The sequence below is a fragment of the Nyctibius grandis genome, chromosome 6 (assembly GCF_013368605.1).
Source record: "Nyctibius grandis isolate bNycGra1 chromosome 6, bNycGra1.pri, whole genome shotgun sequence".
NCBI classification, from domain to species: Eukaryota; Metazoa; Chordata; class Aves; order Nyctibiiformes; family Nyctibiidae; genus Nyctibius; species Nyctibius grandis.
Window position 1 is genome coordinate 30,404,456 of NC_090663.1, and position 17,118 is coordinate 30,421,573.

A 17,118-nucleotide genomic window follows, 5' to 3' on the forward strand; every position below is an offset into this window, starting at 1 on the left:
CCACGAAGATGATGAGAGGGCTGGAGCACCTCTCCTGTGAAGACAGGCTGAGAGAGTTGGGGCTGTTCAGCCTGGAGAAGAGAAGGCTCTGGGGAGACCTCATAGCAGCCTTCCAGTACCTGGAAGGGGGCCTACAGGAAAGTGGGAGAGGGGCTTTTTACAAGGGCAAGTAGTGACAGGACAAGGGGGGACGGTTTTAAACTGAAAGAGGGTGGATTTAGATTAGATATCAGGAAGAAATTCTTTCCTGTGAGGGTGGTGAGACACTGGCACAGGTTGCCCAGAGAAGTTGTGGCTGCCTCCTCCCTGGCCGTGTTTAAGGCCAGGTTGGATGAGGCTTTGAGCAACCTGGTCTAGAGGAAAGGTGTCCCTGCCTGTGGCAGGGGGGTTGGAACTAGATGATCTTTAAGGTCCCTTCCAACCCAAACCGTTTTACGATTCTATGATAAGTAGTACAAGAAATGTAGCAACTATTAATTGTAAAAACTTGTTGTAAATTGTAAAAAACTCACTGGAAAAAGACGGAAGTTTTGAGCTGTTGTTAAAGCATTGTTTGTGTGTGTAGAAGTCCTTTTCTCACTGCATTGGGTGGTTTGATAAAGTGAGTATCACTTATACCTATGAACTTCCGCTTTCTTTAGGAAAACAAATTCCTAGGTAGATCGCTAGGGCTTAGCTAAGGTGAGTAGAGGAGAAGCATTGGCATGAAGTTTATTCATCCTCTATCAGCTGGTAAAAAATCTCAAACCTGTTTCTAATTCAATAGGAAGAGATTTTTTTGTTCGTGATAGCTACTTAGTGCCTTTCACTGGCAATTTCTCACTTGGTCTAAGGCTGTACTCAGATGCCTATTGCTATATTGTTGACTCCTGAGTTCAATTAAGGCTGTTAACCATCAGCAAAGACTGCAGTGTTTGAGATAAGGATTTCTTTCAAAATGCTGTTCTCTGCAGAATTAGCAGCTTCTCTGCTTTTTCACCATACTACAACATGAGAAACTGGTGGGCGGGCTCCTTGCATGAGGCGCTATTACAAAAATATTGTGCATTTTAAACAAAGTAGTCAAACTCTAGAATCCTGAAAGGGTGGATGAAATTCAGATAAATTCAACCTTTGAAGCAGAGGTTCCTGACCTCTCATAACTGTCTGGGTTTTTTTAAATGAAAATATGAAATGACTTTTTCCTAGGCTTATTTAAAACTAACTGTCACTTTTTAGTTGAAAAGCCTTTACAGAATTATTAGTTAACTTGCTGTATTTTAACATGGTTCTAGGTAGAGGATGATCCTTCGATTATAAAACGTTTCAGACGCAATGGCAGATCCCATCCACTGGGCCCGATACCATTGGCAGCGACTGATATCTACAGAGGGCGGAGAAGGCAGCAGCAGCAACAATTCAAGTAACAAGTGCTATCAATCATCAAAAACTGTTGGAAAACATAGGATAGTGATACCTTGTTTGGGACATTTTAAGGAAGAGTATGAAAAAGTATCAAAACTGTACATGAACAACAAAATACAGACTACTAAGTATACTTTATTGAATTTTTTACCACGGAATTTATTCGAACAATTTCACAGGTAATGAATTCCTTTTGATTGTGATAATTCTTCTGAAGTGGAATCCTTTTACTTAAATGTATGTTACTATATAGACGGGTATTGAAAAATTATTCTTCCTCCTGACCTGCCTATCACTTCTGAAAAGATCTGTGTTATTTGGCCAAAGTCTCTTCAGTGTCATCAGTGTTGGGCTAATCCTTTTCTCCATAGCTTACATAATTTCCACTCATTCTGTTCTTTGGACTACTGAAATGTTCCTTACTCTTGGAGCACTACCACACAGCAATCTGAAGTATGATTTTCAGCTCATTTCCTACAAATGTATTTCTCCCGTTCCCTCATGTCTTTCTCTGTTGCCAATTTTTTTCATCCTCCTTCTGCTTGGAGGACTACTGATTTGTGAAGTTATACAGGGAGGTTTTAGGATGGCTCCCTTTTAAAAACATGTCATCTCTCCCAGGAAATTATAAAATTAAGTTTAAAAGACATGAAAATTTGAGAGAGTGCAAGTTCACCAAAGCCTCACTAGAAGACACATGCCTGGAGTACAGGTTTGAAAATACAGGAAAATTCTCGGTTTCTGTATCTTCTGATCGCATATTAAGCAACTGTGCAGCTAAGTAATCTATTGACTGGAAAGTTAAAACAGAGTTGTGGATACTTAATTCTTAAATTGCAGTCGGGGTAAAGAAAAGATAAATTACTGCCAAATTAAGTGTTTGTATAGCATGGAGTGGGGGAATAAGGATGACTGCTAGCACAGCTAACTCCTATGTTTTCTCTTTGTTTCAGAGTTGCCAATTTGTATTTCCTGTTTCTAGTTGTACTAAATTGGGTTCCTCTGGTGGAAGCCTTCCAAAAAGAAATTACAATGCTACCTCTAGTAGCTGTTCTGACAATTATTGCAGTGAAAGATGGTCTGGAAGATTACTCAAAGTACAAAATGGATAAACAGATAAACAACTTACTAACCAAAGTATATAGCAGGTAAGAGGCAACAGTCTTTCTGTTTTATTGTTATAATTTGATTATAAGTATATGTGAAAAAGCTGTTGATAAATCTTCTGGTTTACTTTCTGGATACTCATAGAATCATAAAATAATTTAAGTTGGAAGGGGTCTCTAGAGGTCATCTAGTCCAACCCCCTGCTCTAAGCAGGTCTAATTAGATCAGGTTGCTCAGGGACTAGTCTAGTTGAGTCTTGATCACCAGTTTTGCTAAATGGATATCAAATTAGTGTAAAATTTGCTGGAAAAAAATATTCTTTGGTTGAGGCAAGAGTGTTCATGCATGAGTTTGTACTGTATTAACCAAGGTAGTTTGACTTAGTAAATTTGCAGATGACGCCAAGCTGAGTGGGAGTGTCGATCTGCTGGAGGGTAGGAAGGCCCTACAGAGGGATCTGGACAGGTTAGATAGATGGGGCGAGAGCAACGGCATGAGGTTCAACAAGAACAAGTGCCAGGTCTTACACTTTGGCCACGACAACCCCATGCAGCGCTACAGGCTGGGGGAAGAGTGGTTAGAAAGTGGCCTGGTGGAAAGAGACCTGGGGGTGCTGATCGACAGCCGGCTAAACATGAGCCAGCAGTGTGCCCAGGTGGCCAAGAAGGCCAATAGCATCCTGGCCTCTATGAGGAATAGTGTAGCCAGCCTGTCTAGGGAAGTGATCGTCCCTCTGTACTCGGCACTGGTGAGGCCGCACCTTGAATACTGTGTCCAGTTCTGGGCCCCGCACTTCAAGAAAGATGTTGAGGAGGGCGACCAAGCTGGTGAAGGGTCTGGAGGGTCTGACCTATGAGGAACGTCTGAGGGAGCTGGGGTTGTTTAGCCTGGAGAAGAGGAGGCTCAGAGGTGACCTTATTGCAGTCTACAACTACCTGAAGGGAGATTGTAGTGGAGTGGAAGTCGGCCTCTTCTCCCAAGCAGCTAGCGATAGGACAAGAGCACATAGCCTCAAGCTTCACCAGGGGAAGTTCAGGTTGGACATTAGGAAGAATTTCTTCTCAGAAAGGGTCATTAGACATTGGAATGGGCTGCCCAGGGAGGTGGCGGAGTCACCATCTCTGGATGTGTTTAGGAAAAGACTGGACATGGCACTTAGTGCCATGGTCTAGTTGACATGGTGGTGTCAGGGCAATGGTTGGACTCGATGATCCCAGAGGTCTCTTCCAACCTGATTGATTCTGTGTTTCTGTGTGACTAGTTAAACATTGTCATACATAGCATGTGTTTTGAAAGGTGTATTTTAATTCCTCTAAAATTGTGGTAAGCATCATGGAAATTCAAGGGTTGCTAATTTATCATTATATTGGTAAAGCTCATTAATGGTATCAGGATGTACTCGTAATGTAATAACATTTCCCCAAACAGAATGAGATCATTTTTTTTTGAGCGCATCACATAGTATGGTACAAATGTTAGCACCTGTTCCATGGTGCAGGACTGCAGTATTACAGGCTGTTGGTGCAGGTCAGGATTGGTGTGTGCTAGTGGTGAGAGGTTTGCTGGCAGGCAGTTATTATGCATGGATAATAAAAAGCCAGGAACACAAACTGATCATATTCTAAATTAACTGGCAAAAAACTTCTTTTAGTGCACATCAGTGCTGCCCACTTCATTGTTTTTCTTTTATACCTGTCATAAAAGAATATTCTGAGACTCATTCAAATCCTGTAAAATACAAGAAAAAGGGTCTGCTATACTTCCTTTATGTTTTCTTTCCTGCTCTGTGGTCATGCAGGGAAACAAGTATTTTGAAAAATGTCACTTTTCCTGAGTTGTAGTAGCCATCACAAGTAGCACCTGTAGGAGATGATTGATTGGCAGTTAGGCACTTAACAAATTCAGTAAGTTCCGAGCAGTAACATACAGTAGTTGCTGTAGTGCCAAACCACATTGAAAGCTCCCTCTTTTCATTAAAGTCACACCTTTTCCTAGTGAAGGCAATACACTGAAAATAAACTTTTCTAAAATCTTGATGTCCTAGCTGGTTATGCCAAACCCTAAACTCTGTACTGTAGACATGACCTTAATCAGCCCATGCAGCAGGTTTGCAATCTGGTACTACATAACCATTAAATATAATGTGATATTACCCAGAAGATGAAATCTCCAGCTTTCTGGCATTTGTCATACTCTATTGGTATTTTAAGAGCTATCTCATAACCACAGAAAAAGTTATATCATCAAAGGATAAACAAACAGCTTTTTGTTCTGCATACGTGAATATATATAGCAGCTTTCCCAGAAACATTCTATTGAACCTATAAAAATCTGAGCTTGAAACAAGTAAGTAATTGGGCTATTAGGGAAGAGAAACGTTTTCTTTCTTTTTTATGTCTGCAGAGAAGGCTTAAGCGAGAAGCTGGGTTATTTCTGCTTTAAATTGTTGTATACTCTGAAAGACTTCATTGCTAGAAAGCTGAAACATTCAATATCCGTATTCCTGAAACTCTGTGTTACTTGCAATCTCATACCAATGTCAATGAGGCAGAATTAATTTCTGATCTTCTTTCTGGCTTGATTCCTTCCCTGTCACCAAAAATGTGTAATAATCAGTGACCATATTAGTCATCTGTAAAAGTTCTTTCTTGGGCCTGTAAATATTTAGATTTTGTAACTTTTTTTTCTCCTTAGTTTCTTTATCATGATTTATTTTATGTAGTATAATCTGGTTTTAAAAATAAGCTTGGAGGCATGGTTCAGGAGAATTAAATCTTATTGGTACAAAAATGATTGTTCACTGTGTGTGAGCAGATTTATCAGCTTCCATTAATCTCACATTAGGATTCAGAATTTCTTAACTTGTTTAACAAGAATCCCTTAGAAATTGTAGTGACTCTTCCAGTGCATGCATTTAATCAAGAACAGTCGTATTAATTGCAAACATGATGAAGAGCTCGCTAATGTTGAATACAATTTCCAGTTATTTTCTTACTGTGCATTTGTTCATCTGGAGAAGTTGTATACATTGTACATGCTGTCCGTATAGTTTTACTTACACATTAGATACTGATACCTACATGGCTACTGAGACAGGTGCCTGATATTATGGCTCTTCTTGCTATCTAAACATAACTAAGCAATAGTTATCATGCTTGAAAGCTGATAGGCCACCTGTCTGTATCTGAAGATAATTTGCATGAAACATTTTCAGGAAGACCAGTGATTCTTGCTTCTTGAACTCTTGTGAGGCTTGCTGTTATACAAAGTGTTTGTAACAGAAACTAGTTTCACTGTGGTCTGGTGTGCATGACAAAATGTGCCAGTCTCAGTGCCTTGATAAATCTGTCTGAGCAGCTAGATGTTAGTTTCTGTGCTTTTTTTGACAATTCAGATTTCTGCCACACACACACTCCCCCACTCCTTATTTGCTTTTGCTTATAGCAAATGTCTGACATCCATAGTTTCAGAGTTTTCAACCTGCTGCTTTTGGAGTTCTGGAATTTATCCATTTGATAGATCAGAATTATTGTATTTGGCCTTAAATACAGCCTGAAGCTGATTTTTCCAGGAAAGCTATTTCTGTCTTGAAAATGTGATAAAATAAGATTATGTTGCTTAAAATGTTTTTGGGTTTTTTTTTCTGTCTCGTGTTTCGCTTGTGGAGTAATAAAACATATCAATAATAAAATGTGCTAATGTGCACTTTAATTTAGTTTGTAATTGTTGCTATGATGTTAAATACTTAGTTATCAAGTCCTTGTGCCTTTTGAGCAAGTTATCATTTTAAAAGTAGTAGGATCTTATTTAAATAGCTATGAATCACAAAGTATAAGGCCCTTCTGTTTGAGCATCTGTTAAAATCGTGTAGCCAGCTTCGCTGGCTGATATGTTTTTCTTCTCTCTCAAATATATTTCTGTTTCATTTCAAGCCTTGCACATAGATGTGTTATAATTACTGTTCTTTACAAATGCATGTTTATGCAAATCATTGTATATATTTGAAATGCAGGTATAATTTCATATCCAGTTTTTCTTTATGGAATTGAGATCTGGAAAGAATAATCCTTTCTACAAGACTCTTCCTTACCTTTAGCTTTCCTTCCCTCTTCCAGACTCCAGCCTGGCAAAAAGAAAGTGGGACTTGTCCAGGTGCATCAAGGAAAAAGGAACATCATATACTTTCAGTCCCATGTTTATTAAATAGGTAGTGATTTAAAAGAGAAATATTTGCCATCTCCTGAGGGCTGATTTCAACACTGGCAGCACAGACAAACGGGTTTTTGTAGTTTTTGGTGAAATACATGGTAGTTAGGAAAAATACAGGGATACGAGAGTATCAGCATTTTTCTCCTTTTATTAATCTGTAGTAAATAATTACTTCAAGGATAAATCAAAGGGTTGCTTTGTCACAAAATTTTTAATTTCCAAATATTTCTGTGGTTTTGCCAATTCCAGTTCACTTTGAAAAATTCCTGTAGAAGTCAGTGGCAGAAATTGACAACTTTTCACCTGATATTTTTATCTTACTACCTTAGTGATGCCGTTGATTTCTTTGTTTATGAGCTTATTTTGTCTTGCCTACCTTTCAGTTTCCATCCTTTCTCTGAACCTTCTAGATACAAGCTGGCTGTGGAAGTAATTTTCTCCCACCACCCTCCTGGGTTCTCAAATCCTTTCCATCCTGTTTGGAGGATGAGGTAGAAGGGTGCTGTTGTGGAGTGACCAGGGCATTCTGCTCCAGTTGGTGTTGTACCCTAATTGGACTCACTTGGCCTTCATAGCGGGGTAAATGGGCCTACACAAAAAGTTATGTTGATGTAGTTTTCAGTACCTGAGGGGTAGTTCTAAACAAAAAAAAAAATCACTAGTTTTCAGCTCGCTCAGTCTTCTGAGTAGATTTACTTTGTCAGCACCTTTGCAGCCATCAAAGCTGAAGTCATACCTTCTGTAACTGACAGTCACATCCTGTTTCAGCAAATCTTCCTTCACTTTTTCTCTTTACCTCTATTAGTAGGTTGGTTTTTGTTAATTTTCTTTAGAAATTTTACCTTCAACTCTTTTTTTTTTTTTCTTCTTCATTTTAAGGGAAATGTACTGCTATGAAAAGTTAATTCCTGCAGTGTTGTTTGAATCCATCCATCTTGTGATAGACGTGGGGGTAGCTTTTACTAAGTTTTACATGCTTTCCATTGTGTCTGTTTTCCATCTGTGTAGAAAGCTAGTGATGAGCATCTTAAGGAGAAGAGAGATGTGGCTTGTGTTAGTTTAATTTTATGTCAGCTTTTGTTGCTTTGCTTTGTTTGCACTTTGAAAGCAGTACAACCACCTCCACTGTATCTTTACTGGAGAAATTGTCATCAGTACGCTGATTAATTGTGCGACCTTTGTGCCTTCTGTTTGTAGACAAGCATTTTCAAAAGGGTACTGTCAGATAATGCAGGTCTGTGGTAGTGATGGGCGGGGAGAAACTTAATGAAATATAACAAGGGCAAGTGTAGAGTCCTGCATCTGGGCAAGAACAACCCCATGTACCAGTACAAGTTGGGGGCAGACCTGTTGGAGAGCAGCATAGGGGAAAGGGACCTGGGGGTCCTAGTGGACAACAGGATGACCATGAGCCAGCAGTGTGCCCTTGTGGCCAAGAAGGCCAGTGGCATCCTGGGGTGTATTAGAAGGGGTGTGGTTAGCAGGTCAAGAGAGGTTCTCCTCCCCCTCTACTCTGCCCTGGTGAGGCCGCATCTGGAATATTGTGTCCAGTTCTGGGCCCCTCAGTTCAAGAAGGACAGGGAACTGCTAGAGAGAGTCCAGCGCAGAGCCACGAAGATGATTAAGGGAGTGGAACATCTCCCTTATGAGGAGAGGCTGAGGGAGCTGGGTGTCTTTAGCTTAGAGAAGAGGAGACTGAGGGGTGACCTTATTAATGTTTATAAATATGTAAAGGGCAAGTGTCATGAGGATGGAGCCAGGCTCTTCTCAGTGACATCCCTTGACAGGACAAGGGGCAATGGGTGCAAGCTGGAACACAGGAGGTTCCACTTAAACATGAGGAAAAACTTCTTTACGGTGAGGGTGACCGAACACTGGAACAGGCTGCCCAGAGAGGTTGTGGAGTCTCCTTCTCTGGAGACATTCAAAACCCGCCTGGACGCATTCCTGTGTGATATGGTCTAGGCAATCCTGCTCCGGCAGGGGGATTGGACTAGATGATCTTTCGAGGTCCGTTCCAATCCCTAACATTCTGTGATTTATTGACTTCCCTGAGTATTATAGAGTCTTGGTACCTTACATTCAAAATTAATAGAAAAGATATTTTAAAAGTCTGTAAATACAAGTATTTATATTCAAAGCATCAGTGAAGTGGTTGCTGAATATTCATTGCTTACTGGTAGATGTTAATTATCTTGGGAGACAGACATTTTTGAAAGGCCCTATCAGAAGGGAAGAAGACTTGCTGTTCTTGGTTGTGTAATTGCAAGAAAAAGTGGTGACCCAAAGAGAAATCCTGAAAACATTGTTTGCTTTCTTGGAATAATGAAAATACAGGAAGCAAGTGGGCTGAATTTTAAATAGAGCTAAAATAATTCTGAGAGCGTGCCTGGAATGTAATTCCCAGGAAAGCAGGGCTTGGACCCCAGAGCTGATTCTTTGTGATCGTATTCACCTTGAGCTAATAGACTATCTCCTCAGATTTTTTTTAATGACTTGGAAGCATAAATTAACTATTAGAGTAATTTTCCAGTTACAGTGTGTTTCTCTGAGCTTTCAGTTTATGCATTTGTTAAAAATTGCTCGTTTTATGTGTATTTCAGGAAGGAGAAGAAATACATAGATGAATGCTGGAAAAACATCAATGTTGGGGACTTCATCCGGCTTTCACGTAATGAAATCATTCCTGCTGACATGGTGCTGTTATATTCTAGTGACCTGGATGGGATCTGTTACATTGAAACAGCAGGCCTTGATGGAGAAACCAATCTAAAGCAGAGGCAGGTGGTGAGAGGATATTCAGAGCAGGTGATAATTGTGCATTTCTAGTGGTCTAAGAAAGTTGACATGACAGATAGTCAACTGAAAAAAAACAAACAACCCAGCCCTCTAGATTACCTAATTCTTGATAGCTCAGCAATCCCCATCTGAAAACAAAATAACTAGGTAACAGTTCTGATCTGTTGCTTGAGTTATTTTGGAGCAAATCTTCATGTGTTCACTTAACCCAGAGAAAGAGATCTATTTCAAGTAATGCAAGCCGGTAAAAATAACTGCTCAGGTAAATGTCAAGAAATCGTTTATGGTGTGTATCATGTCATGAGTGAGAAACTGGAATTTTTTAGAAGGGAGTTCTGTACCGTATAAAGACCTAGAGAGAGGGGCAGATATTATCTTCTCTCTTTCACTGTTTTTTCATATTGCAAATGTATTTTTATCTCCAATTCTAGTCCTTCAAGGATTTATAAAATCTTTGGAACTCTTAGAATTTTTCTGCTCTGAGCCTACTGTGAACAGCACTGACTGAGTCATCTCTCCCTTTCAAGACTGAGCATCACGGGGTCTCAGAGGGTTTATACATACCAAGTAGTGGTGGGAAATCAGTGGATCTGTGCTTTTCAACTATGGAAGCCACGTGGTTAAGGCTTTAGAAGTAATTCATAAAGGCCTTTTCAGATACTGAAGAGATGACTGCCATTGTTTTAATACCAGATAAATAAACTTTATTTAGTATTACACCTAGCAGACAGAATGCTGGAGGCTGGCACAAAGAAGATGGTATCAAAAGAACAAAGAATCCTGGCATTTCTGCAGTCTTCAGCACACCTGGTACTGAGTTCTGCTGCTGAAACACCATGCTGAAAACAACAGCAGGGAGACTCAGTGCTGTCCATAAGAACAGACTGTTTAGTCCTCTGGAGATAAAATTACCTGAACTGCCTCTGAATTGTCAGCAGTGGTAAGGAAGTGAGGAAGAGTACCTTCTTGTGCATTAAGACTCCCCTGTTACTTAGTGAGTATGGTAATACCAAAGGCATGATGTGATATCCATGAACAAAGCTGTTTCTTATCCCCTTACGGTGACATGCATTCTTTTTTTTTTTCTTTCTTTCTTGATTTAATCTTAAAACAATAAGGCAGAAAGGACTGTTTGATCTTTCAGTATATACATGTCATTACACAAGGCAAAATTCAAATGGTTCTACAGGCTTACATCATACTGAGGTGGCCCTGATCTCATACCAGCTCCTGCTACCAAGGTCTGATTTCAGGGTCACTCCAGAAAGAGACCGTTTTCCCTGTTTCCAGAAAACTTGCACCAAAAAACTAGGAAGAGTCATACTGTCCAAAAAAAAGGAGACAATTCCTTCACCCTTCAAGACTGTTCATTTTTGTCCTCAAAAAAAACCCAAACAAACCAAAAAACCCCCCCAAAAAACTCATTGTAAGGTCTTGTCAGGACTGCATGGTTTCTGAATGTAGAGCCGTGGTCAGATTCACAGACCTCTCGACTCCACCAGCAGAGTTTCAGCCAGAGGCTTTGTCATTATAAAGTCAGGCTGAATAAGACTCTGACAATGCTGTGTAAGAGACTGACTGCCTGACCTCTCCATTTCTTAAGCTCAGAAGACTGGGAATAAACTACATCAAATTAAAGAACATCTGAAGACAAGGACTAAAAAGACTTAACCTGTTTGCAAGGGTGTTATGGCCTGCTTCTTTGTGACTGAGCGAGTAGAAACACAATGAAAAAGGTTATGACTGGGGCACCTGTTCCTGCACTTGGGATTCCTTTAAGACAAGGGAAGACAAAATTAAAGCATGAAACAGGAGCTGAAACTCTCATAGTCAAAATTTATTTTTTGGCAACTTAGAATAGCGTAATTTTTTTAAAAATGCCTAAGTGACAACAGGAAAGAAATTGGGAAAGCAACTTGAGGCTTCTTAGGTAACAGCAGGTAACAAGGCACAGAATACAGTGTCTCCAACCATCTCGGCGTTCATGGAGAAATACACAAAACAGCTGAGGACCTGCTCACTGAGGATATTGAGCTATTTAGTGAACAAACTGACCTTGCTCTGCAGCTTTCAAGATATTCAAATGTTGCTTCCCATTAAGAAGGGATTAATCTCCTTTTCCGTCCACACCTCATATGGTTGGCTGAACCAAGCGCAGGTTCACTGGGGTGGAGAAGCTAATATGCCATTAGCACTAAGTCACTGTGAGCGGTGAATGTTTCTTATTACGTTGTAAGAGAGGCCACAGGAGCTGCACTGGTCAGTTCCTTCTCAGCCTACATGGTCAACGACTGAATCCAGTCCTAGCTGCAGCATCCTCAAACCTAGTGGAGAGGAAAGTGCTGTCCTTTTCTTCCAGGCAGCCTAAGAAGCCAAGCTGATGAAAGGAGGTGCCAGCTCTCCTCTTCCATCTTGCCCATGCACACACTCCATTCCCATGCCATGTTATCAAACCATATAGTTTGTCAGGAACAGAGCACGGCCGAAGCAGCAGGCATGGCCTTGGGAAGCTGCCTCTCTCCTCAGTCCAGTGAGAGAGTCTTATGCAGGGCCTAGCACTCCCAGCTACCTTACTCAGTTCCCATCTTTATTGTCCCCCTTCTTTAGGGACCTTTACACAAAATCCAAGTAATTTTAATTCTGCCATAGAAAATCTTCTCTTTTGTGCCGGGAAACATAGGAAAGCATCTCAAGAAATAATGTGCAAAGTCTTCTACTCTCAATATTTGGTTTCTCAAAGTTAAGATTATGATGAAGAAATATAGACCATAAATTTATAGTCCAGTAAAATCTGAGTGCCCGTATCAAGATACCTGCTTTTGGACATAGTTTTTGTCACCTCTGTTTTATAGTGGCAGAGTGTAGACATAACTTCTGTGACCACTAGATGTTACACCCCGAGTTTCTGTGGTTGCTATTTCAAGGTATGTTGCAAGAAGCTCCTACTAACACATTCACTTCTATTACAAATTGTTTGACCAAGTCAAATGGTTTAGTTGTCCATCAAAAATAAGATGCTTTCACCAGAAATGCATATCTGGAGACAGTTTCCAGGCTGTAGAAGAAAAGAATTGACTGCTTTGGCTATTTTACTTCCTTTTGGGGGTAGTTCTTATTCTCTTTGTGCTCTTTTTTGTGTAATCATTGTACAATGTGAAATGCTTGAAAAGCCTGAATCAATTTTACTGTCTGCTATTTTACAGAAATGTTGTACTTGCTGTACAACTAAACATGAGAAAGGTCAGTGGAGAGAGAGGTATTTCATAGGTAATTAAATTTACAAAGAGACTGAATGTATCTGTCTAAGGCTGTGTTCATACTGACTTCAGGTTAATACAGTGCAACAAATCAATACAGCAAAACATAGCAAAAAAGATTTTTTTAAGCAAGCCAACAAGATATGTGTTAATGACATTATGTCTTCTGAGTTTCAAATTCTACTTACAGGATTGTGTTTTAACCTCACAGTTGCTCTTCTGCTAGTGTGAAGTCACCCAGTTGTGGGAGTGCAGCCTTCTCAGAGACCTGTAATTATGTAGAAGATGTATTCAGTTACACCTGTGAATTATAGATTTATTCTTGGAGTTTGAAACCTTAAATTGATCATTCTTTTTTAATAAAGAGCAGAACAAATGACTTTCCAAAGAGTTAGTGGTAGGTACTCAGCTTGGAAATGGCTCTGATATACCAGAGGCTAGAGGCATATTCGTATGCCATTAATTGAAATTAAATTGCAAGTGCAATTGCAGGTAATTCCAAAGATAAGGCCTTTTGGTTTTTCCCTTACTTCTTATCAAGTTTCATTCTTTATTAATAGAGGATATTTGTTTTGCTTGGCTTTTCACTGAAGAGCTCACCTGCTCTTTATTCACATGTACTTCTAGTCTTTCATAACAGCCCTTTCTTCAGTAGTAGTAAGGCTCAAACATCATTAAAAAGTTCTACCTGCTTTCTTTCCATTAGCACAGATAGCATCCTGGTCATGGTATCGGAAACAATGGCTGTTTGGAGAAATTCCGCTTGCAGAGAAGACAGTGCCTCTTTTTTTTTTTCCATATCATGAAAAAATCCTGTGGGAAATCTCTGCTTTTCAGATGTTCTTACTGCATTTTTTTTTCTTCTTCTTCTTCACTCTTCCACCCATTTTCTCCTCTGCAGTGTTTCAAAATACCAGCAATTCAACTGATACTTGCCAGGGTTTGATATTTACTAGGAAGTCCTTCCATGCTGTGTAAGTCTGATTTACGGTCGGTAGCAGATTATAACACCACCAGCAACTTACAGTTTTGAAGCTAAATTGTTAGATAGTAATATGTGAACCTATGAATTGATGATGTTTTTAAGTTCTATCACATTTTGTCTGAGTTCTCTGTTTTGTTTTTTTTTTTCCTATGGCTTTAGGTCTCTGAAATTGATCCAGAAAAATTTTCCAGTAGAATAGAGTGTGAAGGTCCTAACAACAACCTCAGTCGCTTCCAAGGCTTTGTGTGAGTAGGCTCGGTGGCTCTTTAAACTACTGTCATTTGCTTTGGTGCCCTTACTAATTTTCAGAGAGCTTGTAATGTTTGCTTTAAAAAATAATGACGCTATGTACAGAAGTCAGTTTGCACCACTGCATTTCTGAGTGCAGCCCAACAGATAGAGCTCCAGAAGGGCTTCCTGAGCAGCAGATTGTGAACTGGTAAAGCCCACTAGTGCTTTTTATTTTGTATTGAATATTTTCAACATCTTAGTTCAGGCTGGTTTTGAATTGTGTTTTCCATATTTGAAATAGCTGTTTCAAATCTGCTCTTAATAACATGTGATATCTACAGTATTTGGTCTGGACCGTGGCCTGATTGGACAAGCTGCATTGCTCAGAACTGGAAATGGGAAGGACTGGCTTTCTCTCCTGCTCTGACTTGTTTTGTGTAACCATCAGTGACTTGATCAAACTCCTTTTGACCAATGTGCCTATCTGTGTCTTCTTCTTATGGGTTTATGATTTTCTATAGATAGTAGGAAAAGAAAATACTGTTTCCTGGGGTGACTGATTTTCAGTTTTTTGAGAGTTATAATGTCTATAGTCTTCCCTGTGGGCACTGACACATTATAAATATGAAAAGAAAAATAAATATATATAAATCTTAGTCTCTGAGGAAACACCTTGACAAACAGTGGGCCTACCTGCACTGAAAGTATGCCACAGGAGTAACAATGCTCACAGTATATGTAAAATGAGATTTTATATTTTGTTTGAGTTTTTTCTGGTGTTGGCAATCCAAGTAGAAGTCGTAGGCTTTCAGACTTCCAGTGTTTGTCCTGAGCTTTTTAGTGTTGCCTGCTTCTCATATGCCAGCTGGCAAATATTAGGCTTGTAAACACAAGAAAATTTTAATACAGTGCCTACATGCCTGGATTTTCAAAGGTGATCTGCATACATGTTACGACATTCTTTTGAAAAGCCCAGTTGGAAATGTCAGTACAGCAGTCAGTGACTAGCAGCTTCTTTGGAAAATGTGCTCCCTAATGGTTTTAGAAAGCCTGACTGGTAATTGCTGGAGTCCTACAGCTGAAGTAATGTGTTTTTTTTTCAGTGAGCATTCAAACAAGGATCGAGTGGGCCTCAGCAAAGAAAACTTACTGCTCCGAGGATGCACTATAAGAAACACAGAAGCTGTTGTAGGCATAGTGGTATATGCAGGTTAGTGAATCACCCTGGCTTTCACAGATTGCCTTGCGAACAGATAGAGTTACGTGCCCTAAGAAACAGTATCGTACAAAGGGGAATTGGGAGAATAAAAGCTTGAATCCAGCAGAAGGCAGCTGTAGCTAGAAATGTTAAGAACGCATCTGTGGATTAATGTTTGTTTCTATGGAATAAGTTTGTTTCTGTTTTAACAATCTAAAGAACTGATATGTCTGATGGTTCATGGGAGGCCAGCTCTGTTCCATGCAAGCAGGTCCTTGTCCTCAACTGTTAGTTGCAATGGTAAACCCAGGTTTTGAAATGGGCATGGAAATGTGTGGCTTGCTTAGGATCTTTTTCTGGTCCAAAAGTGAAGCTAGTGCTGTTCTTCAGTGTTCTGTATCAAAGGGCAGAGGTTTTTAAACTAATCGATATGGTGTATCCAGCCAGATATTTGTAATGCAGGTGCAGGATTTTGTAGAAAAATGTTAGAAATAATATAGAAAACATCAAGAATAAGGTTGTTTCTATAGGAAGGAATATTATTAACAGTATAAAAGTTAACATGTACATGACAGATTTTGATTTAGTTTGTTCTGTTTTCTTTAGGAGAGAATTCATATATTGTAGGAGCGGTTAGTTTGCTCGTATTTATAATCTCTGTTCAAATATTAGTTAGCAGAAATGTCTGGTTTCCCAGAGCTTTAGAAATATAAGGGACTTGGGATTCTGATACCTGCTATTTCTCCTGTGCCTGGAGAATTTCATGCTGTGTTGTGGTTACAGGTCATGAAACCAAAGCTATGCTGAATAACAGTGGCCCTCATTACAAGCGCAGTAAATTGGAAAAAAAAGTGAACACTGATATTCTTTGGTGTGTTCTGCTTCTAATTTTGATGTGTTTAACTGGTGCAGTAGGTAAGTGAGAATCAGCAGACTCTTGCTATTTTCTTCTCTCAGCCTACAATGCTTAGTGTTTTATCTTGGGGTTGATTCATTTTAACAGCCCATCTCAGAAACTGCCTTGATCCATAATGTAATTCCCTAGCCATTGGGGATGCTGCCAGGTTTTAGTTCATGTTGTCATGTTTAATCTGGAATATGGTCAAGAAGTATGTTCCTGGTGTGAGTTCCTAGGTCTCGAACCTGTTTCTCAAATTCATTTCTCTTTTCTGTCACTAATTGCTCTGCAAAACTCCTGCTTTCTCTTAGGATTTTTCAGGCAAAATGAGATGCATGTACATCATTGTGGGGAAAGGCCTAGTGTGACTAGAGTTCTAAGGACTTGCTACTTTAGGGATTGATTAAATAGAGAGCTTGAGTAAATCTAAACAGACTAACTTTTTTTGACAAATAAAAAGGTGTTTAAAACGTTTAAAAGAACTTATTCAGACTACAGTTAATAATGATGACATGGTGTTCACAGGTTAACTAAAACCTGGATGAGCAAGGATAATACAATTAATTGCCAGAGGTTTTTCTGGGGGAAAAAAAAGTGTTTATCGGGTGTAGTTAGTATTCCTTTAGTTCTGAGATATGCTGTATAGATCTGCTGTTGATAGAAATGCATGCAAGGTATTTATTCATGTGTGCATTGATACGTAATTAATTTTAATGGGGTTCCTGTTGAGGAAAAACTCAAGGGATAAAATGGTAGTTTAAAAGTATAACAGCTAACACCATGACCCTGAACGGTGATACAGTTTACATACAACTGACTCACTTTATCTTGTTCTTGTTTTCAAGGCCATGGAATTTGGTTAAGTAGGTATTCGGAAATACCTTTTTTTAACATCCCTGAGCCAGATGGGAAATCGATTCCTTCAGCATTAGCCGGGTTCAATATGTTCTGGACGATGATCATTTTATTACAGGTAACTTTGGTCTGCTTTGAACATGGGTCGTATTCTGATCTCGTATATAGCCTTGAA

At 39.5% G+C, this 17,118-nt stretch overlaps 1 protein-coding gene across 1 annotated transcript in view; it reads left to right on the forward strand.

Annotated features, from left to right (window-relative positions):
* Positions 1-1,314: 1,314 nt before the first annotated feature.
* Positions 1,315-17,118, forward strand: part of ATP10D (ATPase phospholipid transporting 10D (putative)) — a 43,879-nt gene continuing 28,075 nt past the window's right edge. The window contains exons 1-7 of the mRNA XM_068403302.1: positions 1,315-1,583; positions 2,358-2,552; positions 9,324-9,528; positions 13,921-14,006; positions 15,096-15,202; positions 15,974-16,105; positions 16,934-17,061. Of these exons, the coding sequence (XP_068259403.1) occupies positions 1,315-1,583; positions 2,358-2,552; positions 9,324-9,528; positions 13,921-14,006; positions 15,096-15,202; positions 15,974-16,105; positions 16,934-17,061 (1,122 nt within the window). The remainder of the gene's footprint in view (positions 1,584-2,357; positions 2,553-9,323; positions 9,529-13,920; positions 14,007-15,095; positions 15,203-15,973; positions 16,106-16,933; positions 17,062-17,118) is intronic.